The sequence below is a fragment of the Bradysia coprophila genome, chromosome II (assembly GCF_014529535.1).
Source record: "Bradysia coprophila strain Holo2 chromosome II, BU_Bcop_v1, whole genome shotgun sequence".
In the NCBI taxonomy this organism is placed as follows: Eukaryota; Metazoa; Arthropoda; class Insecta; order Diptera; family Sciaridae; genus Bradysia; species Bradysia coprophila.
The window spans coordinates 10656723-10684436 of record NC_050735.1 but is presented as its reverse complement, the minus strand read 5'-3'; the positions used below and the strand labels follow the sequence as shown (position 1 = coordinate 10684436).

General features: G+C 37.5%; 7 protein-coding genes across 8 annotated transcripts; 2 read left to right on the top strand and 5 right to left on the bottom strand.

The window, feature by feature from the left end:
• Nucleotides 1-1237: 1237 nt before the first annotated feature.
• On the bottom strand, nucleotides 1238-24219 carry LOC119072300 (solute carrier family 2, facilitated glucose transporter member 7-like). Its single transcript, XM_037177487.1, has 4 exons — nucleotides 24076-24219; nucleotides 3030-3351; nucleotides 2481-2668; nucleotides 1238-2427 (listed from the first exon to the last, which is right to left on the bottom strand). The coding sequence occupies exons 2-4, from the start codon at nucleotides 3343-3345 to the stop codon at nucleotides 1294-1296; spliced, it is 1638 nt and encodes a 545-aa protein (XP_037033382.1). The 5' UTR covers nucleotides 3346-3351; nucleotides 24076-24219; the 3' UTR covers nucleotides 1238-1293.
• On the top strand, nucleotides 4279-6420 carry LOC119072348 (plastidic glucose transporter 4-like). Its single transcript, XM_037177540.1, has 4 exons — nucleotides 4279-4540; nucleotides 4767-4960; nucleotides 5017-5116; nucleotides 5180-6420. Exons 1-4 carry the CDS (start codon nucleotides 4411-4413, stop codon nucleotides 6262-6264), a joined length of 1509 nt encoding a protein of 502 aa, XP_037033435.1. The 5' UTR covers nucleotides 4279-4410; the 3' UTR covers nucleotides 6265-6420.
• LOC119072318 (low-affinity glucose transporter HXT3-like) lies at nucleotides 7759-10251 on the top strand. Its single transcript, XM_037177508.1, has 3 exons — nucleotides 7759-8207; nucleotides 8633-8811; nucleotides 8886-10251. Exons 1-3 carry the CDS (start codon nucleotides 8054-8056, stop codon nucleotides 10065-10067), a joined length of 1515 nt encoding a protein of 504 aa, XP_037033403.1. The 5' UTR covers nucleotides 7759-8053; the 3' UTR covers nucleotides 10068-10251.
• LOC119072358 (probable inactive purple acid phosphatase 16) lies at nucleotides 10246-12743 on the bottom strand. Of its 2 annotated transcripts, none has more exons than XM_037177559.1 (7): nucleotides 12521-12743; nucleotides 11678-11805; nucleotides 11409-11606; nucleotides 10998-11351; nucleotides 10846-10907; nucleotides 10683-10778; nucleotides 10246-10588 (listed from the first exon to the last, which is right to left on the bottom strand). In XM_037177559.1, exons 1-7 carry the CDS (start codon nucleotides 12632-12634, stop codon nucleotides 10365-10367), a joined length of 1176 nt encoding a protein of 391 aa, XP_037033454.1. In that variant the 5' UTR covers nucleotides 12635-12743; the 3' UTR covers nucleotides 10246-10364. The 2 variants fall into 2 exon arrangements, with proteins under 2 accessions (XP_037033454.1, XP_037033447.1); XM_037177552.1 differs by having other exon boundaries at nucleotides 11678-11808; nucleotides 12521-12740.
• LOC119072308 lies at nucleotides 13870-15659 on the bottom strand. Its single transcript, XM_037177497.1, has 3 exons — nucleotides 15373-15659; nucleotides 15121-15311; nucleotides 13870-15062 (listed from the first exon to the last, which is right to left on the bottom strand). Exons 1-3 carry the CDS (start codon nucleotides 15578-15580, stop codon nucleotides 13896-13898), a joined length of 1566 nt encoding a protein of 521 aa, XP_037033392.1. The 5' UTR covers nucleotides 15581-15659; the 3' UTR covers nucleotides 13870-13895.
• On the bottom strand, nucleotides 18290-21998 carry LOC119072338 (probable argininosuccinate lyase). Its single transcript, XM_037177529.1, has 6 exons — nucleotides 21987-21998; nucleotides 20114-20199; nucleotides 19437-19899; nucleotides 18949-19380; nucleotides 18740-18883; nucleotides 18290-18681 (listed from the first exon to the last, which is right to left on the bottom strand). Exons 2-6 carry the CDS (start codon nucleotides 20137-20139, stop codon nucleotides 18337-18339), a joined length of 1410 nt encoding a protein of 469 aa, XP_037033424.1. The 5' UTR covers nucleotides 20140-20199; nucleotides 21987-21998; the 3' UTR covers nucleotides 18290-18336.
• On the bottom strand, nucleotides 23896-27366 carry LOC119072327 (V-type proton ATPase subunit B). Its single transcript, XM_037177519.1, has 4 exons — nucleotides 27124-27366; nucleotides 25304-26436; nucleotides 25107-25235; nucleotides 23896-25041 (listed from the first exon to the last, which is right to left on the bottom strand). The coding sequence occupies exons 1-4, from the start codon at nucleotides 27200-27202 to the stop codon at nucleotides 24904-24906; spliced, it is 1479 nt and encodes a 492-aa protein (XP_037033414.1). The 5' UTR covers nucleotides 27203-27366; the 3' UTR covers nucleotides 23896-24903.
• Nucleotides 27367-27714: the final 348 nt, after the last annotated feature.

The window sequence follows — 27714 nt, the reverse complement described above, 5'->3', positions numbered from 1 at the left end:
GAAGGATTTGACACTGAAGCTGTGACAGTCTTGTTATATTGTTGTAAATTTTGATTAAAAACTTCTGATGACACCTCACACAATAATACATTATGCGTCATTCAAAAAGACGTCACGCTCTTAGGGACGGACCCACCTTTCGAAAAACGTGACGTGTTGTGACATGGGACGGACCCACCAATGAAAGTATAAACCAGGTATGGTCTGTTCATACAAACCGGAGGACATAGCGATTTCACACAAACAAACTCACCTCTCATGAGAGGTGAGTTTCTTAATTCATCGCTATGAAATCGCTATGTCCTACGCTCCATACAAAGTCTGACATTCGACCATGCCTTGTGTTGACAATCATTGGGACCCACATTCTCTAAAATCGGACGTCCTTTTTTGGTACGACATTTAAAAAAAAGGTATTTGGTATCAAGACGTTGGTAGTGTTTGATTTACCACACGAAAAAAGCGGTGTCAATTTAAATACAGAATCAAATACATCGAAAATTAAACTCATTTCTTCAGTGTGCGGTACTGGTACACTATATGATTTATGTTGCATTATCTTCTTGCAACAATTAAAAATGATTCATATTCTGTTATGTGATCCATATAAACGTGTGCAATCGACTAATAAAAAAAGGGAAAAATACAAATGACAAATGATTAAAATCGTATCGTAAGGCGTATCCCCTAAAATCAATTGATAAGCTTTTTTTTCAAAATAAACCTTTATTCATCGTTCCTATTAATTTCTGAGTGGAACACAACGAATAGTATAGAGACGAAGTGACCACAGTCTGGAAGAATATAAAAAACCACAAAAAAATGTTGACGAATTAGTGAACCAACAATGTATTGAACACGTAGAATTGAAATCGAAATAACATTTTTTCTCAACGTGGACCAAGCACGCAAAGCCATTATAGTCCTCAGAAATCGATTCTTCTACGGCAGTCATCGCACCATGACTTTCGTTGTGTTTTTTTGGTTTTAGAATATATTTTTGATGTTTTACTTCAATTTGTTTTTCCCGTATAAGGGAAACGTTCGCTTTGGGGGATGGACCCCGAAAATCAGAAAGCGGACATGGTGTGACATCCATCCACCTCAAAAAAATCGAAAAAAAACGTGACGTCCTTTTTGGACGACGAGACCAACGTAATGGTCAAAAATTTGAAATTAGCGAATTGATTCTTGAACGACAAATTCGGCATCTGTTGAACAAGCGAAATAAAAGAGAGAGAAATTTAATCAATCAAACAAATTACATTGCCGTAACAAATGATCCAGAAACACTTAGAATAGATTGAAAATCTCATTTTTCCGAAACGCGTCCCTTGCTTCCTTCAAAGTCATTCCCTTCGTCTCTGGTAATAAAAACATTAATACTGCACCCATGAAGATGAGAAATCCCCCGGAAACAAACAACAATGCATACAGTCCGGCTGACGATACCGATGTGAAAGCCATCCCAATCATGAATAAATGAAATACGTGCTCGATTCCCACAACGAATGACAATGACCACGGTTTTTTAGCAGTCGAAAATGCCTCTGATAGGTACACGTTTGCCATTTGTTCAATTCCCAATCCACACAAGACTTGAAAGTGCATCGCAAACAACGAGGGAACGAAATAGTTTATCGATGAGGTAATGGTGACGACATTTAGGATCACTCCTAGTCCTATTAATAACACTCCAGCTAATGCTGCTGAGACAAAAATTTGAATTTTCCTCGGTACAACGTCCGCATAAAATATTTGCACGACAGACATGGCTAGCCGTGCGGCGATAATCATCGAAGAAGCATATTCTGGTTCGTTTAGAATTAACTCGCACGAACCAATTAAGATAATGTTCAGTAAGAAGTTGTTCGTCAGTGCAGCCATCAATCGAATGATTAGTATCAGCAAAAGCGGCTTCACATTACCGTCGACGAACACATTTCGATTGTCTTGCTTATCTTGCAGTACCATTGTCTCCATTTCAGCCATTTCGCGTGTCATTTGCGGACTTTCGATTGTGACGTCACGAAGCCGTTTCATATTGTCCATCGCAATGAGTCGTTCATTCTTCCAAAGCAAATGTGGCACGGTCTCAATATTGAGAGTTATTGTGCAAATGACTGAGGCCAGTACAAAAGCCAAAGCCAAGCCACCAATTATACGTTCCGATGAGAAATCACCGGCTAGAATAGCATTAATTTGCACGGACATGAAAATGGCTGCGTACTGGATGCAGTTTATTGTAGAGAATATCGTTGCTCTCACACCTCTCGAGCCATTTTCACCGGCCTGGGTGACCAAGGTAATAAAAAGTGTCCCATGCGCCAGACTTGTCAGTATCCGACCACAAACTATGGCTGCGTAATGGTTGTACCAAATTATGTATATCACGTTAGCGACCGCCATTGTTCCAGCTGTTATGTACTATAAGTGTTATTTCAGTTTAGCTGAGTGGTGACACTGAGCGAGTGACTCACGTAAATTATATCTTTCCTTAGTACAATGATCAGGGCGGATCCAATCAAACTTCCACAAATCGCAAATATCGGCCAAGTCATAATTGAAAAGATGAGTAGACTCATATTGGCAGAGTGTGTTGACCAACCGTGGGTTCTCCATATTCCCCATCCAATGTGGAGACCTGATACTAACATCAACAAGAGGCCTGCAAACATTTTGAAAGATTATTTTCGAATAGCAGTGCTTGAGTGTTTGTTGAGTTTAGAACTAAGAATTAATAAGAACGCTGCTCTCGAGACAAACGTTGTCCAGAATATAACGAACACTTACTTTCACCTAATATGTGGAAATCTAATTTTTAAATCAAAGATTTTGTTGCCATCTCAGCCTAATGTTTGACCTGGAGTCGAAAGTAATAAAATTGTGGCTTTCAAGTTCCATCGTACCAAGTGAGTCAACAAGTCAGCCAGATGAGTCACGTCAATATAACATGTTGTTCGGGTATTAAGTTCTTAAAGTTGAGCTTAAGGATAAATTGACACGGATTACAATTAAGGTTTACTGACCTCCACATATTGAGCCCGTTTGCTTGCGATTGTTGTGCAGTCTCTTACAATATCCCTCACTTTGATCTTCATTCGGTTGAGCAACGCTATGAAAGGTATTTATTGTTGGGTCATTCGTACGTTGAACTTCATCATATTTCTTTCCCGAAGAATGCTGATTATTAAGGTGATTTCGGCTAGCTCCCGCGACCTGAGCTGACTGCTTAACTACAATATCTTTGTTGATTTTCGGTTTATTTGGTTCTGGTGTTTTGTAAAAATTTTGTTCGGATTTTTTTGGTTCTTCGACTTTTTGTTTTAATTCGAATTTTTCCATTTTCGTTGTTGTGTATACACTTTGGCTAACAGCTACCACACTGGTGACTACTAACTTGCAGTTTTCTATTTTAATAATTGATTTTGAAAATATAGTAACGACCACACTCACATGCGATAAACTGATAAACGATTCGATAAAGTTAGATATCGTAAAAAAATAACTGGTTAAACTAGGATAGTCTTGCACATAAACGGTCTTATCTACTGCTGGAGGAGCTTCTCTTCTCTAATCTGAATACATTAAGGGATTTGATCGGTGTGTTGCTTTATTAGTCATCGGTGAAATAACATTTATTTGACGTTACTGTATGTTGGTTTTGTGACAGCAATATTGGAACAAAACCTCCAATTAAAACCCTTATAGAACTCCAAAAAGTTACAATTTGATCCTCTGATGTTTCTACAGAATCGATAGCAGCAAGGAAATCATTGTTTTATTTATGTACAAGCATGATGGATTTTCAATCAATTGCATTTAGGTCAGGCATTCCAGTCTCTACTTGTGGCGAAGGAAGTGATGTCATTTTCACTGAAAACGATTTCTTTGCTACGTATGACTTATCATCTATTATCGATATACGCCTTCAGAATTAAACGACAAACCATGAATAATGCGGTCTGATATAGGAAAACCAATGTTAAAATAATTTGAAGTAAAAGATTTGAAGGAAATCTCTTGAAAATACTTATATCAAATGAAGTAATAGATCCGATAATAAGATTGCAGATATTTCTCGGTGTGTGAGATGGTAATAGTTGAAAAGGTCTATCATACTTTTAAAAATAGATCCGTGTTAGACGCTTGTCGAAACGGCGTCCCAGCCGTCATATTAGCAACTCTCTGTTGTGCGAGTCCTCATTAAATTGGCAACGCCGAACATACTTACCAAATTAATAGATTAGAGAAAAAATTGAATTTAACTGGAAAATCGAATCCACAAGTTCATATTTAACATTTCAGTAATGAATTCGAATGTGGTTTCTGTAGTCCGATATAAATCAGCAGACTCGAATGGTGCGTGGTGTTTTTTGTACTTTAGTTTTAACATAAAATTGTGAGAAAATGAATCAATTAGACGATACGGATGACAGTGGTAACGAGTTAAATGGCATAAATAAGTCAACAACTAGCGACTCATCTTACTGGCATGTCGTGTACAAGAATCGGAGGCAAGCTTTTTCGACTCTAGGGGGTATGATAAAATTTTAAAAAAAACATTCGCACATGCGACGCTTGAACAATCAATGTTAAATCCACTTACAAGTAACATTGAAAGGTGTTGAGGAATTTCGCGCCGTGTCATTCACAATTTTCCGTGACATTTTCCTTATACAAAATGTGTCATTTTGTCAATTATTGTGAATGACGTGGCGCGAAATTCCTAGCAGCCCATTGAAATGACTCATCTCTCCCGCTAGGTTTTCTTCTGATCATCATCGGTGGAATGCACATTGGTTGGGGTATATGGCGTCTTATTTTCAACGAGCCGTGGATGACAGAATTGCCAAGGCCGTTATTTATTTTCGCAAAAATGTCGTGGTATGTGACTGCTGTTTTTGGTGGTTTCGTTGGATCTGGATTAGTAATAGCATTGCGCAAAAACATTATCTACGTAAGTTGCTTCGGTTTACAACAGTTCGGGTATACATTCGATTAATGATTCTCTAGTTTGTATGTGCTGCTGCACTGGCCATCAGTAGTTTAATTTTCGTAATTTGGTATGATGAACATATTGCCATTATAGTTGGACGATGCATTGCTGGATTCGGTACTTGAATCTCATTATTCTTATCAGGCGAAAAACTATTAACTTTTACCGTCTATCGTCCAGGTCATGGGATCGTTTATCTAACAACAGTAATTCATGTATCAGAGAATGCAGCCAAAGAAGTTCGTGGCATGTTGGTATCCATAATTAATGTTACGATTTTTCTCGGTATAGCTACATCCGCCACGATACTCGTTATGGTGTCCTATGAACCTGGCGACCAATTTAATAGCGACAGAATTATCGGCATTATTGGCTTGATATTATCCGCACTATCAGTCGTTTGCACAATATTTATGGACATAGAATCTGTTGCCTATTTGCTGGTTCGAAATAAGGACGACGAAGCTTTGGAATGCATGAAAGATCTAAGATGCGAAACGAACGAGACCTGGCGTTTGACCGATGACATTCAAGAAATGCATTCAATGGTACAAGAAGACGAAAGTCATGGAAGGAATATCTTCACTGAGGGCAATTCAAAGCCATTAGCATTGATGATAGTGATGTTCTTCCTGGGAATGCTGACGAATAACTATCTGGTGAACATCATTTTGTTCAATTTTCTAGCCTTAGCTCTCGACTGGCCAAATTTTCTCTATTCGCCATTAATTTTGGCATCAGTCAGAGCTGCAACGAGCCTTATTTTGATATTCTTTTCCGATGTTATCGGTCGTAAAATACACCTGACTGTAACTGGCGTGACTTTATTCATCACCATCGTCATTGCAATTATTGTCTTCTTCACTGCACCTCATATTTGGGTAGTTGGCGCATTCGCCATTCTCTTCCAAGTGTTTGTTGCCATTGGCGTCGACCCCATTCAACACATTTACCTATCCGAAGCATTCGCAACATCGAAGAAACCGGTTTCAATTGCATGCGTTATGGCTGTGGAAAATGCGCTTCAAATTCTATTCATTGGCATGTACTTCATTCGAGCTATTTCTTCAGCTGATACATATATATTGGTAGCGTCGTGCATCTTTTTAATTTGCGTTGTGATAGTACTACTACTTCTTGTACTGCCCGAAACGAAGGGTTCGTCGTTGAAGGAAGCACGAGACGAATTTCGCGATGAGGACTACAAAAAACATTTATTTTCGGGATACGACAGATTCAATTGTGGATGCGGGCACTCACGCTAGCTTTTGTTGGTGTAACAAAACGTTCAGGCTGTTGAAATCTGATCTCGGATTTGATCGTACCGGGAAAATATAGGCTGAGGTTTGCAGTTGAACGAGATGTCTCATCAGACGATGTAATGAAAACGGTTTTTATTTGAATAAACAAAAAAGAGTTGTTTGGTCGTTGAAGCCAGTCATGCGTTTTATTTTATCAGAAAGCGAGCCGCAGCGAAAATATTGAATTATAACACTATTAACCCATTCTATATAGTATTAAAGATTGCAGGAATAATTTTAAAAAAATACCTCTAAGCCATGGTTTGGGTTTCCTGGGAGTGCAGTTCGATTGAATTGAGTGTTAATTTGAATTTGATATTTTTATATATTTATTAATCAGTTCTGAGTCCTGAACTAGGTTCTGCAAAAATATCTTAGACCGAACCATTCGATGCAATCGGAGTCAGGACTCCGTAGCCTAGCGAGTGTGTGCTGGAGAACTGAATAGGGTTGAAACCGGTAGATGTTGTAACTCTAATAGAAATGGTACAGCAAATTGGTTCCGTGGGTGTAAGGGAAACTGGGAACAATGAATATTCATGAGTGGTACATTTTGTAATTAGTCATACTGGTTAGAGACATGTCTGCTACTAGTCCTAAAATAAATTTTTGGAAACAGTCTGTACGAGCACGTTCACGGTTCAAAGGTGGTATTCGATTCAATAGTACTTTGAAAATTTTCATACAAATGTTTACCATATTTGAACCTTTCTAAGCGCTCATACAGACGGGTTAAAAAAAAATTCTTTTTAGCTCTTCGTTCATAGTCTTTTGATTTTACAACCTGTAAATATTTTTCATATGCAGAATGAGCACCAGCTGGATCTGCTAACACACACTTATTGTATGACAAACAATCAAAACACATTCTTAACAATGTGTTTACTTCATTCATACGTGTTATGTGCGCGTAGATGACGTTAACGTAGAAATGCACTGTGTGTAGGTTGTCTTTGAATTGTATACAATACAAAGTGTTGTTGTATGTACACCAGCTGGTGATATTCACCTGGTGCTCATTCTGCATATGAGAAAAATTTAGCAATTGTAGTTGAAATTAAGTTGAATTCAGTTGAAGATCCAGTTGAAATTATTAAAGATTAGTCAAGCGGTGAAGTACGTTTAGACATTAAGAACAAGTAATTTATAATTAATCGCTGAAGAGATTAGAGATCACCGTCAACAAAGAATATATTGGGATTTCCTACTTGCATTTGTCATACTGTTGATTCGACAGAATCTCTCAGGTGACGTATTTATATTGAATATATATATTCAAAGGTGAGTCATCACTGTATGTGAAGTGCAGACATGACAATCTAAATTTACCTTTTCTGATATTTAAATTCGTTTTCTCATGATAGCATCAACCGCGTAATCTGTTACCTGTTTGAGTTATACATAATACACAGACACATTGAAGAGAAGCTTTTGAGTTCGGAAGCATCGTGTGTGTAATATCATTCGAGACATAGTAAAAAAAGCGTCCGGGCAAGGTGATTGTGTGAATGGTTTTTGTTTTTAGATAAACGTTGATAAGATACGTAGTATGTGTGTGTTTTATTACAGTCACTTTATCGGTTGCAAATATTTCATTGAATGAAAACAAATTCAAAAGATAAAGAAAATTCGATTGAGTTCTGTGAAAATCCAAATCCGAAAATATTTTTTTTATGACAACTTTATTCGTATACTAACAACTTCCGCGAACAGTTATTTCTTCAACAAATTGCCAACAAACAGTCAAAAAATTATGAATAAAATCACAAATGACTTTAATACTAGTTCGAATTTCGAACCGCAATTTATTTCACCAAGTTCGAATGGTGACTGGGGACGCAATGCAAAGCTGTCATATTGTGAATATATGCAAAAGAACAAGCCACAGTCGAATTCAGTAGCTGGAGGTAATATCAGAAACCAGTGGAAAGTGACGCATCTTATTATTAACTCTTTAAGTGACTGTCAAGTGAGGGTGGGGTTTGATTAATTGCTATTTGGTTCCAGTATGTTAACAAAGATTAGAAGGTTGATTGGATGCTGCGAAAGTAATTCATCACAATGAGGTAAACATTGTTCGAAGGAATGAAGTACGTAGCAGCATCCAATGTATTCTGCTTTCCTACCTGCCCTATGCAAAAGTTGATTTCTACATAGGAAAATGAAAACAAAATTGACCGCAAATAGTCCACATGTAATGGATCATTTTCGCAGGGGGCAAATTGCTATGTAATGGTGAACTTTCGCATGTGGCAGGTCAACGCACTGTGTAGCACCGAAGTTGGACAGTGCTTTGGGCAGGTAGTAAAATGATATCTATTTTTATGTAAAGGACTACTCGTATTGGGCGCTGGTGGGTATCACATAGGATGGTTGCTGTGGAACGTATTTAAACCTCATTTCAGCACGACAACGCTTTTCTTTCAATTTTCTTGTTGGTATTTCGGTAGCATTATCGGTAACATTTTAGGAGCAGTGATTGTAACAAAATGGCAAAAAAAGAATGTCTACGTAAGTCACTGTTCAGACATTGTATCAGTGGTTATGTTAAGAACTAACATGACTTGCAAATTCAATTGTTGTAGTACGCATGTGGCACCATATCAATAATTGGAAGTATAATTTTTGTCGCTTGGTTCCACATCGATTGGCTACTGGCAGTAGGACGTTTTGTTTCTGGATTGGGCCATGGTATTGCTTATGTGGCAACCATAACACACGGTGCCGAGAATGTCATAAAAGAGATGCGTGGACGGTTAATTTCATCCGTAAACGTTATGATTTATTCATCCGTTTTTACGCTTGCTATTGTAATGATGTTCACTTCACTTCCTGGAGGCATACGCACCGAACAAATGGTTGGATTATTGGCGATATCATTTGCTATTATGGGTGTACTATTTACACCATGTTTGACCTACGAATCGGTCACGTTTTTGTTATATCGAAATAATGATCGGCAGGCCGCTGAAAATATGAAGAAATTGCGGAATGAATCGGAGGTTACATGGACCATCAGCAATGATTTACAAGAAATGAAATTAATGGTCACGGAGGATCGCATGAAAAGTCCAAATATAACCAAAGACAGTAACACGAGACCGTTACTTTTGATGATGGCATGTAGTTGCGTGGCCGTTTTAACAAGTAACATAATCTTGAACACACATTTGATTCAAATTACCATGACATCGTTTATGCCTAATTGGCAACCGGATTCGGAAACTCCAGACAGCGCTTTCATAGCTGCGGTGATTCTCGTCACATTTCGCTTTTCTGCTGGAATGATAATGATCTTATTCGGCGACTCTTTCAGCCGTAAGAAATGCCTTTGGCTATCGGCCGGCCTATCAATGGTGTGTCTATTAATAACGCAGATACTTTCGTCATTTGTATTGAACTATTCGAACGGAGTTAATTGGATACCGGGAGCATTCGCGGTGGCATTTCAATTATTTGTTGGTGTTGGCGTTGAATCCATACAGCATGTTTTAACGTCCGAAGCATTTTCGACGGCGAAAAAGTATTGGTCAATAGCTTGCGTTGCTATAAGTGATAGCATAATTCAAATTGCAATCATTGGCCTTTGTTTTATCGAAAGCAGTTTATTTTTGGCAATATTCGTTTATTGCTCCATAGTCATCGTGGCACTGCTGACTGTACTTTTATATATCAAACTTCCAGAGACAAGGGGAATTTCTTTAAGGCAGGCTAGGAATGAGTTTACTAAGACGTCTAACATACCGGAAGGTATAACTTATTCGTAGATGCGTGGATGCGATCTCAGATCGGATTCAAATTCGAGCCGTATGTTCAATGAATGCGCGTGTGATTTACAGGACAGATTTTTCGTCAGTCCTTACTTAACGATCTTGTGGCACTTAAATTGTTAAATTCAAAATTATATGCGGCCCGGAGAATTTTTTATAATAAACCCTTTGGCGGACCGTTGATTTTCGCTTACAAAATTTTTTATTTTTTACTTTGGTTCTCGGCAACGTATTTTGCATATACACCCATCACACCCACGTCCACATAATTTATTTTTTAAATGATAACCGGACTCATTGTGGTAAAACTGATGCCAGCAGGGAGTCTACCTGTTTCGGGGGAAATTCGTCGGTGATTTCTCCTGTCTCCAAACGGACATAATTGGTTTGTTCCTGTAAGTGGTTAACGTCGAGTCCTATGACTCTTGCACCCCGAGTCCATTCTCCATATCCTCCATATCCGGTATGTCTGTTATAGCAAATTTCGATGCCTTTGTAGGGACAACACCATGAATTTCCTATTACAATGAATTTGCAATTAACAGCAGCAAATAAGAAAAAATACAGAGAGAGATAGAGAGAGCCGTAGGTATTAGGTAATAATAGACTTACCGTGATCGTGGCCGACAAACATCGATCTCACTCCTCCTGCCTCCAACAGAGCCCTCATAAAACCACTGTCTTTTACCTGAGGAGTTACTGCATCGTCTGCAAAATTGTTACAAAATTACGAAGATTTCACTAAGACCTCTCATTGGAAAGTGCTTAGGCTTACCCACCAATCCGGAACATAAATTATTTTCGGCGATTGTTTGTTGCATAGTTACATATTCCCGGCTGGAAGCACAATTGTTAATCAATTGATTTGAAACTTGATAAATGCAGAAAATTTCACTAAATCTCCTCAGAACCATCACCAGTACTCACGTAGGTATATGCACAAAGACCAACGACGGCAATTGACCCCATTTCGATCGAATATTACTGTTCTCATTCCTAAACCATTCGACAACGCTATCATCAACGTACTCCGGTACTTTACCATCGACAGTCCGACCGCCTCGACTGTCAAAGAACCACCATACCATGACAGGCTTCTCTTTTCCCGTTATTGTTGCATTCTCCGGTCCGTATATTGGAATGAAATAATTGGTAACGCCAGGAAGGCTAGGATCTGCTTGGCTGGTGTAACACAACTTTCCGTACGATTGTTCTGCACGAAAAATCTCATGGCGACTAACGTTCGGCGCACTATCATGATTACCATACACGGACGCCCATCTAAATTTTCGATTTAAGTTTGAAAAACCTTCGTCCACAGTATGTCAACTTCCTTACTTGTATCCTTTCTCGACGACCGGCTTCAGCAACATGTGAATATATTCGCTCACATTCGGATACATTTTATCACCGGTAACGAGATCGCCGGTAAAAATTACAAAGTCAGGCTGTTCCATCTCTAATATATCACGCATCACTCTGGTCGAATTATAGTCATCCTCTGGTCCAATGGATTCAGGAAATTGACCATAATGTCTAAAATAATGATTCTTTATCGATTATCTTTCGATAAGTTCATGCAGTGAATTCATTCAGAGCAAACTCACAAATCGGTAAATTGGACAATTTTTAGTGTACCATTGGAATTAAATCTCACTGGCGGTTGGTTATGGTGAGTCCTATGCACAGTGGAATTGTCCACTGAGCAATCACACGGTTTCGAATCATTTTCACACTGCTGAAAAGCATTGCTCCATGAAAAAGTAAATAAAATCAAAGATGTGTAGGAATGGGCAACTTTTGATCTCACATATACTTCACGTTTTCTTCTAAATGGATTATATAGATCAGAAGCTATATTCACAAACAACGTCACGCAATTACAGGGTAGGGGGTTGGTTCCGTTTTTCAAGAAAACGTAACGGTTCTTTCAAAATTTGGTAAATTTTAACTATTTTTCGTAACGAGGGGTCAGTGGAAAATTCCGAAAAAATAGCGTGATGTCATTTGTGAACGACCCCTTAGTTACTCTGTGTGTAAAATTTACACTGTAAATATTGTGAAAGACGGGGCAAATAGTCGGTTTGCGCAGCATCTCTATTCTTTATCATGACAAGTTGAATGATTTACTTTGCAAGTCATGCATGATGATCTTCAATGCACCATTTATATTTATGAATATGTGAATGATAACGAAATTTAATATTCTCTTCCAGTTGTTGTTACATTCTCTGGATATACTCAGAAAATTACTACTCTGAATTTCACCTTTTAGGTTTCTATAAATAGGCAGAGCCTTCAATATTTAACTCCCTCTTAAGCTGATCTTCAGAAACAAAATAATCTAAAGTGATTCGATCTTCGACAAATTACGAGACCGGATGTCTAGTATACTTAACGCATCAACGCATCTAACACCTTCAAACTATAGTACACTACAGGTAGCCTACCGAATCACAATTCCGTTCATCAATTGCGTTGTACTCAGCACTGTTTTGTGTCATGATCACCGTTTTTATTAAAATTGTGATCATCACAAATCGAAAAAACAGTTGATTCGACATTTTTTTAAAAATGAATTTAGAGAACCCGATTCAAAAGCAAACCGACACCGATTATAGCTAATGTTCAACTGAATTGTAAATCAACAGCGGATGTATATTTTATACCAGCTCATTGATGTTTCGTCTAAAATATACCACATAAAATGTATGTCAATTAGCGAACATATCGAATTTTTATTTGTGATAACACAGCACTATACATTGTGTTAGTCATTCGGTCTGATCCAGGGCGTGTTTTAGAGTAATTATTTCAAGGTTCTATGACCCTCCGCTGTAGTCGAAAAGAAAGGTAATAAGAATAAAGAGGTTGTCCAAACAATCGCATGTTCTTTGATGGCAGTTTTGCTTTTGCAGAAACTGTTGCTGCAAAATGAGGTGTCTGAGTGAGTGTATTTCTCTTTGAGTCAACGCCCTTCAAGCATCACTGTTAAATGTTTCATACAAAATAGTAATGCATTTGACAGCTGTCACCAGGGCCTACTTTTTAGAAACTTTTAGAGAAAATCAAGAAAATTCAAGAAATTCGAGAAACTTCGAGAAATTCAAGAAATTTCAAGAAACTAATTTCTCGAGTTTCTTAAAGTTTCTCGGATTTCTCGAATTCGAGAAATTTTAAGAAATTCCCCCAAAAGCCCCAAATTCCCCTAAAGTTCCTTAATTTTTTCTTCTCTTATTCACTTGAAAAACCTACTCATTTTCAATGAGAGTATACTCTGTAGGTATGGTCTAATGTCAAAATTTGCGGACCATACCTGATTTGTACTTTCATTGCAGATTTTAGCTGTTTTCGATGTGAGTCTGTGAGTCGATTAATCTTAAGAAATTTACTGGAATTTGACGAATTTAATTCCCTTAAAATTGGCCCTGGCTTGCAGTGCGTCATTCATATCGAAGTTATATTAGGGAACTGAATTTATGATGATTTAAATGCCGCCAAAATAAGCCCTGCCTTATACTGATAGTGAAAGAGGAAATTTTAGTCAGAGAAAACTTGTTCTGCAGCTTTGGTTTCAAATCTGAGACAACAAAGAAATAAACTAATGTGCTGCTTTGCTATGTCAACGTATTGATTGATCATCATTCAAAACATGTTTGAATTTTAACGATGCAAATAGACAGTGGCTGGTTATTGACTCGCTACAACCTTCTTTTGAACTTACAGGTAAACATTAAACAGTGGATACTGACCCGTCGCTGCACACTTTGAGCTTAGTGGACGCATAAAATAACACTCATTGATGATCGTAGACAATAATATATTTCATCGGGTCATGGTCATACATTTGGCGGTAACATTCCTGAACAAATTTCTGGTTTCACTCAAAGACAATCCTATCGTTTCCGGCAAATGGAAAAACAGCAGAACGACCAATATCAAGATAATGGAAACCGATATGAATAGGGCCAAGTGGTATGTCGTGTCGACGACAATACCGTCAACGAAACTGACACCAATGAAAATCATTTGTGCGGCATTTTCGCACCCATTAACGAACACCACCGACCAAGTTTTCTTCGATGTGCCAAACGCTTCGGATAGCATCACATTATGCATCGGGTCTATGCCGAGTGCAACGAAAAACTGGAACACAATGCATAGCATCGTCGTCACCCAATGGAGAATGATTGTGTGGTCCGTAATTGCGATGAGCATAATTTCCAAAATGAGAAGTGTTATGCCAGACAGCGTACAGGAGGCGTTCAGAAATGTTTTCCGGCCGAAGGTATCGCCCAGAAGCGTTTGCAAAACAGAGCCGATGAAGCGAACTGCAGTCAAAATCACTGGAGACAATCGTCTGCTGCCTTCGGGCAATATTCGGGTAAGTATTAGCATGAATATCCAATTGAACAGGACATTGTTCGTTAGAACATATAGAAACTTCAGGGCAAACATCAGTATCAGCGGTTTATCGTTGTTGTGTTTGAAAATATTTTTATCTTCCATTTTGTCTCGATTGACCATCAGTCGCATTTCTTCGAAATCATCTGCAATGCTACCACTTGTTTCCGGCTCATTTCTCAGTTTCGACATCACTTCAAGTGCCTCACCCAATTTATTGCGATTCAGCAAATAGACCATTGACTCTTCAGTCCAAAATATTGTGTACATTAACGATATTACCGACCACACAAAACTGGATATACCAATCATTCGATCACTGCTGATCGAAGTTGTTATACCCATTTGAACCTTTGCTATCAATAAGCTTCCGATAAAAATCGACGCCCAAAGACAGCAGTTTATGGTGGATGTTATAATGCCGCGCATTTGCTTCCTCGCATTCTCCCCGGCATGAATGATTAAAACATTGTACACTAGCCCGTGTGCCAGACCTGCCAGCATCCGGGCAAACAATATTCCCATCTCTTCCGAGCACCATATCACTAATATTAAACTGGACGATACCATTGTCGATCCACTCAAACACTGAAATTGGGACAAATGAATTACAGAACAAGATTTTCACTGCTTCAGTCCGTTTTACATAAATCGTTTGTTTCCGCCATATGTTCACTACAAATCCGGAAATAATACCTCCGATAATCGCAGCGACATAAAAAGACATTATGATAAAAATGAATGTTCCGTTTATGCTCCGGAACCATGGTTCATTGAAGTCGAATCTCCAAATTCCCCAAGCAATATGTGACCCACTGACCAGCAGCTGCAGGTAGCCTATACAGTTCCCACAGTATACAATCAGACTAACATTGAAATCACGATGCGAAGGTCTTACCTCCGGCAACCGATCCAATTTGCGATTTGTTTTTGTACAGATTTTCCAAATACACCCATCGAATCGGTCTCACTGTTGCATCCGATAAATTTGCATTGGTGGAACTAGACGGTTGTTCACTAAAATTTCCGCTCAAATATATGGCAAGAGTGGGATGAACTGGCGTGTTCAAGTCTTTTTTATGTTCTTGTTTTTCCATTTCTGTCATCAAGTTTATCGGACTGAACGTAATGATGTTTCAGCTAAAATAAAATCACCATCGCGCTAAGACTGACTCAAACTTTTATTGTTATCGACTTGTTGACTACTGTAGAAATGGTAATAGGAATATTGCGACTTTTACTTATAATTTAACTGAAATGTTGCGGGCGAAACATCGTATCGGATTTGTGACTTTGCTTTTGAGGAGCTTTTGATAGCTTTAAGCTTCTGTTGGATTCCAGAGAAATATTCCACTTTACTAATGAAATCCAAAAGGAGCTCAGAGATTTCGAAAGCTCTCCGAAGCACACAAACAATACGAAACAGTGTTTGGCAATAAAGGTTGATCTAACATTTGAAGAAGCAATTTTTGTATTGTAAAACCAATAAAAATTTGACTCAGACGTTCCAAGTTATGCCAAGACCTATGAGTAAGAACCACAATCTCCTTATTGTCAACGTCTTTATCTTACTATGTAGATACTAATGAAATCCTAATGGATTAGTTTTTTATTATTATGACTAACGTGCAGCCAGGTAGTTATTTACAATGTACACGGTATACGAGATTCCACGCATGCATTCGTGCAAAAAAAAAAAAATTATGGATCGGAACCGCGATTTTCTGGTTAAAAGAAATGTAGTAAATGGAAGCTATTCAAAGCCAAGCTTAAGCTACCCAGATTACAGACCACAGCTACGACGTATTCGCTATGGCAAAAATGCAGCAATAAACAGATTTTTTCGATAAAAAAGGAATGTTTGTTAGGGTGGATGACATGAGAAAAGAAAAGAAATAATTTTCTTTGAATTGCAATTGGAATATATTGAGCAGATACCCGACGAATTTCTGGACTTTGTTAAATACACGAAAATGCATTTAATCACTGGAGTGGAGTGCTGAGGATGGTTTCGTGGACTCAATTTCAATTTGCCATTTTCAAGAATGAGATATATTCCAAAATTGGGTTGTGACATAAAACTTCTCCACTGGTCTGTAGAGATGCGCCACAAATTTCCAGTACTTCATTCTTTGCTATATACGAGCGGTGATATGGTGGCGCTGATATTAATCGACACCAATTAAATTACTTGTTGGGCACCCAGGCATGTTTAAGAAGTACTACCCCACCATGATGTTACTCTCGAGCTCTGTTTTCTGGTACAATTCTACGCGTGTGCAAATAATGTGTGTCCTCGGTATCTGGGATACTGGGAAATTTTTTGGCCGAAAACCCGGTATCCCGGAAATCCACCAAAAGAAGACGTAGCGTGAAGCGGGAAGCCAGGGGTAATCGAAATTGACGGGAAATCGAAATAGACGGGGAATCAAATTTACTACAGTCGAAGGCAGTCAATTTTCAGCATAAATTAGCTTCAGCTGTTTTTCAGCTGATCCATACAAACAATCACAACGTCTTATACGTCTTTATACGGTTTTACCACTATCATGCGCGTGCGTGTAGCAGCTTCAACCGTATGATCAAGGAAAACCAGTTTTGATTGTATGTGTGGATCAGCTGAAAAACAGCTGAAGCAAATTTATGCTGAAAATTGACTGCCTCTGACTGTAGGAAATTGAAAAAAAAAACAGGAAATCGATTAAAACTGGAAATCGAATCGAAATGGCTGAGAAGTCAGAAATAGAATTTTTTGAAATTATAAAATCGCAAAATTTTCTCGCTCGCTTCGCTCGCTATCATTCACTTTCCTCTAAAATTTCACAGGCGCTGAGTCGTGACAAATATTTCGCTGAGAAGTCCGAAATAGAATGTACAAAGTAGAAAATTGAAACTTACTCTCTTATCAAAAATTACAGACGCTGAACGTCATAAATATAGGGTTGTAGTCAGAGAATTGAATATTTTCAAAGTATAAATCGCTAAAATTTTTCGCTCGCTTCGCTCACGATCATTCTGTAACTTCTCAAATGTCGCAGGCCCAGGCAGCTGGAATCAATAGGCAGGCACTACAATAGCTGAGAGTATAAAACAAAAAAATATTATAAATCTGACATAAATTAAGAAAACATTTGGAATGCGAGACTTTGGCTATCGACGTTTTATAAGATAATTCTTGTTTGTCACGACATTACTTGATCAAACCTAATTGAAAAATAATATACATTCACCGGGAAATAAGAAAATTTTTACCGGGAAACCAGAACTTTTTTTATCGGGAAATCTAGCTAAATTTTAAGGATACCAGGAAATTCGGGAAATCTGATTTTGGATACCGGGAAAAAAACATTATTTGCACACGCGACAATTCAATCTGGTGAATATATCCATAAAATGTCATATGAGATAGTAGAGCGCTGACATTAGTAGGTCTATGTTACCGTTTCAAGCTAGAGTCCTATTTCGACAATGAACCAACAATATAAACTTTGGGGAGGTCAGAAAATCGCTATTTTATTAGATACGCAGAAACTCACCTGTCCCATGCAGAGAAATCCACCAAAATGGAATTTGGATGGTTTAAAAGTGAATTTTTATAGTATGGAAAGTGGTGTGTCATCCGAGTAAATCTGCGTGATCTCTCGAAGCTCATAGCCTTGACAATGAACAGTATAATCTAGATAGGTTGCTTTCTTGCTTGTTCTTGCTTTCTTAGTTGGCCGAATAAAATTTCAGATACTTCCACTTTGTCATGAGTGTCACTGCTTCCTTTATGCATGAGGCCAAACTATAAGTATTTGAATCGAAAATGCTACGCAGTTTAACATCAACAATGTATCTCTCTATTTCCCAACAAAATAGCCTACAAAGATTTATCTGCAACTAGCCGGGCTAGCCACATTTTCATTTGACCAATTTGAAAGTTTACCGACGATTCACTCGTACCGCCTACAGCACTACGCAGCTCAATGCTTTTTTCATAGTTCCAAACGTCTACCACATCACTTCCGAATGATGGATGCAATGTTTGTAAATCATTGATCGATAACTCATGCAGTCCTAGCCCTTTTTCCGCAGCCAATTTAACTACCAGTCCACAGACGAAATGAGCTTCACGAAATGGAATGTCTTTTCGAACCAAATAATCGGCAAGATCGGTGGTCAACATATCTGTGCTTAGACTTTGACGCATTTTGTCTGGGAAGATCTGGGGAAATGTTTTCGTTATGCGTAGCTTGCCGACTTTAAAATTATTCTCAGTTTACCATCAAAGTTCCAAGTACACCAGCCAATATCTGGAGAGATGTGGATAATGTGTCGACTGCATCGAACAAGGGTTCCTTGTCTTCCTGAAGATCTCTGTTGTATGAACTGGGAAGTCCTTTGTATGTCATCATAAATCCTGTCATCTAGTCAAAAAGTCATGGTCATTTTAGTGACAAATTGGTTCAATAGACCAAATTAACGTTCATACTCTTCCGAAAACTCTGCCACATTTTCCACGTAACAGCTCCAGACTATCCGGATTTTTCTTTTGAGGCATCAAACTCGATCCAGTAGAGTACGAGTCGCTCACCGAAACAAAACCGAATTCGGCACTCGAGTAAATGATCAAATCTTCAGCGATACGAGAAATGTGTAGCATGGTCAGACTGGCCCAGAATAGAAATTCAGCTACAAAATCACGATCACCAACAGCAGTCATTGAATTAATAGCCATCCCATGGAATCCCAATTCCTCCGCTAAAAACACTCGATCTATGTTGAATGCATGTCCAGCTATGGCACCACATCCAAGTGGCAATACATTAATCCTTTCAATTAATTGTTTCAAACGTTCGACGTCTTTACACCATAACCATGCATTGGACAGTAGAAAGTGAGACCATCGGATAGGCTGAGCTTTCTGAGGATACACAAGAATGTCAAGTTCTCAATTAATTGAAAAATTTCGCATTTTACTTGCAAATGTGTGTATCCGGGCATAATAACGTCCACTTCACTTTCAGCCCGACGAACAACAACGGCAATCAATTCGGTTAAATGATTTAAAATTGCAGTGGCTTCAATTCGAAGCCAAAGTCGCATGTCCGTAGCCACTTGGTCATTTCGACTACGTCCTGTGTGCAATTTACCCGAAATCGTTCCGATTAATTCGCCTAGACGACGCTCGTTTGCCGAATGGATATCCTCGTCGTAAGGCTTCACAACAAAAGTTTTGCTCTTCCATTCCGTCAAAATTGTTTCCAGTCCGTCAATGATTTGCGCACATTCGGATTCTGTGATAATACCAATTTTACAAATAGCTTTACAGTACGCTTCGGAGGCGATAATATCAGCCTCATAGAGTCGTTGATCGAAACTTATCGATTCACTGAACGAATCCATCAAAGGATCATTTTTACAGTCCTTGAAGCGACCACCCCTGGTAACATATGGAAAGAGTCAATGGATGAAAGATTAGTTTTTCACTGCGGATTAAATAAGCGTGGAGAATCTTTGATGTTTTATGGCTATAATCGTGCCACACCATCGAAAAGCTTCACCTTAACCACAAAATTACCATGAACTGATTTGATAGATTCACTAGCAAAAGAATGACCTAAACGTTTGGATTTATCAACGATTTAAGTACTTACCACAATTTCTTTCTTTCGTTCGACATACTTTCAATGTTTTACGACTTATAGACCGCAACGTATGGTAATCGACTAAATAATAAAAGCTAATGAAGAGAAATACAATCTAATGGCCGGTCAATTATTTATTTGTCAAAATAAACATCGTTAGTCTTCAATATGCGAAAGTAAAGGCAGTGTAAATTAAAATGATCGATTATGAAGATTTTTAGCGAAATAACAAGCTTTCAATCGATTTGCATAACATTCACAATGTTTTTTCGGTGTTTTGAGCTTGCGCGCGCACGTTTATACTTCGAAGTCGAGCTTATACGTGTGCATTGGAACTGTTTACAGATAATAAACCTTACAAATGCAATATAAACAGTTCAAATGGGCGGTATGTAAGACTATACTGGCTTTCAAATCTGGATACACTCAGAATCGATCATTTTAATTTGCTTCCACTTTACATTTCGAAATTCGCACATTAAGGCTAGATTCTCATTAACGGAAATTTAAATTTGATAATCTGTAATCTGGGAACTGTAAATTAAAAGTCTCCATAAATGTGCGTGTTTGAGTTGATTTTTTTTTTAAATCTATCAAAACAGAAGCAATAGTTATTTGTGTATCTGTTCGAACGATACATGACGAACGAAGTGAGGGCTACATGCGAAAGTGCCTAAAATCAATAGTCCAAAACAGATACTCAAAAAATTGTTCATGTAAGGGGTCAAAAACCAGAGAAAAATCTCAAAACTCCCTCATTTTCGGTCCCGACACATGAAAAAGTTATCGGAGTCGACAGCTGCCAAAGAGTACTATTTTGTATGAAATTGTTTTTTTACAGTGTTTTGCAGTTGTGTGAGTGTCAAGTTTAAGTACCAAATTTTAGAATACCACCAACTCACTTCAAGCATGAGTGGTACTCTAAATTGGGTACTGAAATTTGACAGTTGTCGCACAACTGTAAATTACTGTAAAAAAAAACAATTTCACCACTGCAGAGTAAAATAAACCAGGCAGGAGCCTGGAAACGTCAAATAAGGGACTTTGCATGAAAATGAACACCGACATAAATTGAAAAATTTTATTCGCAAAAAATATAGGGTTACTAGATTATTCAGGTTCCTAGTAGGCATGGGCGATACTGGATCAAAAAAATATCGATAATCGATAATTATTGATATTTTGATAATTATCAAGATATCGATAATTCGATATATCGATATTTCGGTCCGAAAATCCGATATTTACCGATATATTCCGATTTATCGGTATATTATCATGAATTTTCAGATAAATATCAAAATATCGATATTTTGATAATTATCGAATTTCGATATTTTTATAATTATCGATAATTATTAAATTATCGATAACGATATGATTAATCAATTATCGATAATTTCTTTCGATTGATATTATCGATAATTTAGAACGTCTCCCATCCCTAGTTCCTAGTGAAATCAGCGCTCCTGAATGGTTAACTTTACTCTGTCGTGATTTTACACAAAATAGTACTCTATCAACGCACTTCAAGCAAAAGTGATCATAGTCGACAGCTGCCAAATATATTACTATATTGGATGAAATTATCATAGTCTACACCTGCCAAATAGAGTATTATTTTGTATGAAATTGTTTTTTTAAATGTGTTACAGTTATATGACACACTGTCAAGTTTCAGTACCACATTTAGAGTAACGCTCATGCTTGAAGTGTATTGATTATATACATCATTTTCATTGTACGGTACTTGTCGACTTACATTCAAAATAATTGCTTGTCAAATTTCGGCACCCTGGACTTTACTTAAGTAGTCGTCGTTTCTAAAAATCTAGAATTCAGTTTTGAATTTTTAGAAATTTATTTGGAGACATTCCTCGACTATTTAAGTAAAGTCCAGGGTGCCGAAAGTTGGCCAGCCGCAATTAATTTCAATGTGTTTTAACCTAACTTTAGTTTTTGTTAAGTTATCATTAACCTCAAGCAATTCACGTAAACTTCGTGCAAATCGATCGTTTAATTCATTCGACATGTCTGACAGGTGGGATCGTGAATGACGTTTACAAAGTCATGAAAATTATGTATCTGGTAGCTGTAGACTATATGATCACTTTTGTTTGAATTGAGTTGATACCACTTAATGCTTGAAGTACGCTGATCAAAATCAAAACTTGGATTAAAAAGACTTAGTTTTGGATGCTGTGTTGCTGGCCACGGCAGAGTAAAATAAATCAGGCCGGAGCGGTTCATTTTCGAAACGTCAAATAAGGCACCTAATACACGGGATAAAAATGAACTCAAATGAAAAATTTTATTCACAAAAAATATAGGGCTACTAGACTATTCAGGTCTCTAGTCAAATCAGCGTTCCTGCCTGGTCAACTTTACTCTGTCGTTGTTGCTGGCATTATGTAGATATTAAATTTCTTGTAATTTCTCTTGCTGGGGCTAGACTGCCAATTTGAAGCGGAATCAATCCATAGTAGGAAAGATTCAATTTTTGACTGATGATGACCGTCATAAAACATCGAGGCAAAAATCAAATCTAGTCTTTTCTACTAAGGATTGATTCCGCTTCAAATTGGCAGTTTAACCCTAGTTAAAAAAGACCTAGTTAATCTGAGTTTTGTAACATCCAGATCATATAAGACCCTATTTGGCCCAAAAGCACATAAAATTACCTTTCAAATGATACCCCACACGACCTTGTACGTTTTGCATACCTCGAGAAATTTCTGTAAGAACAGTGTAAGTCTTCGGTTGAAAACTTTAACTGTGCATATTTCAGTGTGGATGAATTTTAAAACCAATAAGTCTCTATTCGGCTCAATAGTACTTGAGATTACTTTTCTAATGACACCCCACACCACCCTGTACGGCTCATGTAGCTAGAGAAATTTTTGTAAGAAAATTGCAATTTTTCGGTATTTGCTCACCTTTCACCAGCTACAAAAGCTTCGAAGAATTTTTTTGAAAGTGGTTTTGGCTTCTAGGGTCGAAGTTCTTTCTAGGTATATATAAAAAATTCAAATAGAAAATGCGTCCGATTTCGGTAGGCTGTTTTTCAAAAGAATCCCTCATACACTCGCGGAATTTTGAAAACCGACACATTTTCTGTTTTGTGTTGAATATTATGTCCATTAGTCGTATTTGAAAAAGTTATCAAATGCCATTTTCAATCGACTTACTATATTTGGTTGAATCTAATTTTTCGGAATGTCGTTTGTTAGAATTTAAATAAAAAAAAAAGAAAAATCCACAAAAATTATTTGCGTTTTCAAAAATTTCGCGCACAATAAAAGTTACAAGCGGCGGTTGTAAGAAACGATTCCGACGTTTAAAAATCGGTCAACTTTTGCCTGGTAGAGAGCCTTTGTTGAAACTGAAATTGCTGCAAAAAAAGTGAAGAAATTAGAATTTTCGAAGAAGAAATGATATCGAATCTTCTCAAATTGAATTTCGTTCGGCTAAATAGTTGTGTATTGGGTCTCAAATAAATGTTTTGAGTTTCTTCCATTCAAATGCCACCACTTGGATTCCTAAAGCTCCATTAGATTTGTTTCTGTCTCCCATCTGTCCCATGTCCCATGAGAGAGTTAATATATGGAGATTTTATTTGCTAAAGAACTTCATTTTCGTTTTTAAAATTACTCGTAGCGTATACCTCTATCATTTTCAATAAAAATATCCTATGTTCACGACCTTCGCAAAATAACGTTGTTCAGTGCAATCCGTCTCTTTTTAAGTTTTATCGATAAGGATGATAAGGAGAAACTCTCAGCGTTTAACTATTTTTTTTTGTTTAATTACTTTTATATGTCCATTCGATTACAACTATTAACAATATACAATTTTCTCATTTTATTTATTGATGAATTTTGAAGTTACACATCGGACCAAAGTTGAATATATTTTATACCGCAAATAAACTATGGGATGTACTGTGTGGATGTAATTTATTACACTTGGCCAGTAGTCCCCCAAGCTTTGAAAAAATGTCTGTTGTAAATCGAATTGCATTTTCACTTAATTTACTATACAATATAACATTTTCATTGATTTCATTTAAATTTTCTTTAATTTTATTTTAAATTTTTTTATTTATTTTTACCATCCTTAATTATGATAAAAGAAGAAGTAAAACAAAATTGTTTTAAATATCAACCAATTTATAAATGGAATTTTCATTGTTTTCTCTTTTAATTATTGCATTTTAGGCAATGTAATCACATGCGTTTTTCTCTCTTGTTGCTAGTACGTTTTCCCTATTTCTCTTGTGGATTACATTGTAATAATACTGAGAGCATTTGAACAATTTCAACTGAAATACTTGAAAAAAACAAATACAAAACGAAGGGAAACGGAAAATAAAATTAATAAAAACTCCCAGGTTCTACGGAAAAAACAATGTCTACATAAACATACAATGGATGTTAAAGGTCGGAACGTATTGTCTTTTTTTTCGGTTTGTTCTCCCCTCTATACTCAAATAATTTTCTTCGGTTCAAAACTGACAAATCCTAACAAAAATCTAAAAACATAAAAAATTTTCAACAATAAAAATAAAATGAAATTGGCTTGGAAAAAATATGGATGTGGAGTGGATGGAAACCGCCGGGGACCAATAAACATTTTTCATAAACGAAACGAAAAAAAAGAAAAATCAAAAATTGTTTCAAACAAAACCAATTATGCACACAGAACACTCCAAAATTGCAAAATGCGGAAATTTTGAAATTCTTTGAAATATTTTTTTTTTTGGGTTCGGGGTTCTGTACATATTTGAACATAGCCGTAGCTTAATGACGTGAATCTCGGGGATAGAATTCGGCCAAGATGGATGCTGGAATTCTCTTCAACATTTCCTTCGGGAAGATACGGAGCAATTGCCATCCAATGTCTAATGATTCGAAAACTGTTCGGTTTTCGTAGTTTCCCTGTGCGTAAAAAAACATTTTTTGTTAATCATCTCGCTCTCCAGCCATCAACAATTTCAACTTACTTGAGAAATGAAGTTCTTTTCGAATTTCGTCAAGAATTCGAGGTACAAAAGATCATCAGGTGTCAAAGCTTCCTCACCGACGACAGCCTTCATGGCTTGGACGTCCTTACCGATGGCATAACAAGCATACTAAATAAACAAACGAAATTAATATTAATCGTCGCAGCCTACATATACCCATAATCATCAAATCTTACCAATTGGTTGGAAACGTCGGAATGATCTTTACGTGTCATGCCCTCACCGATGGCAGACTTCATCAAACGTGACAACGATGGCAATACGTTGACTGGTGGATAGATTTGTCTGTTGTGCAATTGACGATCGACGTAGATTTGTCCTTCGGTAATGTAGCCAGTCAAATCGGGAATTGGATGGGTAATATCATCGTTGGGCATAGTAAGAATGGGAATTTGAGTGATCGAACCATTACGGCCTTCGACACGACCAGCACGTTCGTAAATGGTGGCCAAATCGGTGTACATGTAACCGGGGAAACCACGACGACCGGGTACTTCTTCACGGGCAGCTGATACTTCACGCAAAGCTTCGGCGTATGAGGACATGTCGGTCAAAATGACCAATACGTGCTTCTCGCACTGATAGGCCAAGAATTCAGCGGCTGTTAGAGCAAGACGTGGCGTAATGATACGTTCGATGGTTGGATCGTTGGCCAAGTTCAAGAACAAGCATACGTTTTCCATGGAACCGTTCTCTTCGAAATCTTGCTTGAAGAAACGAGCAGTTTCCATGTTGACACCCATAGCAGCGAATACGATAGCGAAATTGTCTTCATGGTCGTCCATAACGGATTTACCGGATTGTTTAACCAAACCGGCTTGACGACAAATTTGAGCGGCAATTTCATTGTGCGGCAAACCAGCAGCCGAGAAAATTGGAATCTTTTGACCACGAGCAATTGAGTTCATCACATCGATAGCCGAGATACCGGTCTGGATCATTTCTTCGGGATAAATACGCGACCAGGGATTGATTGGCTGACCTTGGATATCTAAGAAATCTTCTGCCAAAATTGGTGGACCCTTGTCGATTGGCTTGCCGGATCCGTTGAATACACGGCCCAACATATCTTCGGATACAGGTGTTCGCAAAATGTCACCGGAAAACTCGCACAAAGTGTTGCGTGCATCGATACCAGATGTACCTTCGAACACTTGGACGACAGCTTTGGATCCACTGACTTCAAGCACCTGACCGGAACGAAGTGTGCCATCGTTCAAACGAAGTTGGACAATTTCGTTGAATTTTGGGAATTTCACTTCGTCCAAAATGACCAATGGTCCATTTACACCAGACACTGTTTTGTAGGCTGCAAGACGAAACAAATTAATTAAAATTCGTGAATTCACGACGGTGAGAAAAAAAAATATTTAAAAATTGCCGCTCTGAACACCAGACGTTATCTTGCAGAAAAGTAATATGACACGCCAAGTAGAACATACATATACATAACACCATGAGCAGTGGATGCATATCACATGACAAACAAATTTTTTATGATAAAAATGATTTTCCTTTCGTTTCGTTCAGTTTTTAAGGATATTACAACGATTGCATGCAATTAAAACTTCGATATGGCCTTATTGTGGCTTAAAATGCATTAGATGGTGATCGAATGACGGGTCGTAGTAGAAAAATCAATAACGTCGAGATAAGCGAAAGAGGTTTTTTGTACAAGACATTGGAATGAAATTTTCGATGTTCCCCGTAAAATTGTACATTTTAACGGAGTCTACGATGGAGTTTTTGGTATGTGACACACCTTTATGACTACAAAACCATTGTAACTAGAAAATACAAGGCCAATTTTGCATTTTCTCAAATTGACCCAAAACGTATGTCCTACCAATCCAGGTGCTCCAACCGTGAAATGACCACATTTAATGCATTGTCCTTTGCATTCGTATCACCATTCCAATAGGATTAAATGTGGATAATCCACAACAGTACAAAAAAACATAAAAAATGGGAAAAGGAAAACACTTTGTCCACTTACTCAAACGGGGTTGTGAATTGAAATCCCTGGAAACGGCCAAAACATGCTCTCGATTTGCTTGCGTGGACGACAACGACATTTTCACAATATTATTTTTTTGATTCTTTTTCAACACTTAAAATGGACCCGACCGTACCGAAAGAAAATTATTACAATTTATTTCACTTCACAGTCACAGCAGCAGCTGACGAGTGGCTATCGATGAAAAATAGACGAAGTAGCTCACGTGCTGTCATGTGATTTGAAATGGTGTTGCCTACTTTGAAATTTTGCTCAGTTTTAATTCGAGTGATTTTATTGTGCTGCAAGTGAGATTCGGCGGGAAATGCTGCAAATTTTGAAATTTTCCCGAGCGAAAAAAAAACAAAGAAAACTTATAATAAAACCTTTCAATTCTTTCCATAAGAAAGTGAATTCTGTGAAATATATACAAAAATACTCTTGGTTCAGTCAGTCATGGAGGTAAAACATCATATCAATGTGTTTACCATTAATGTGATGAACAAAACGCTGTTTGTTAATTTCAATTTTTATGTTACTTTCGTTGTGTCTCTTTTATTAGGTATATACATGGTGTAGGGTTTATCAACA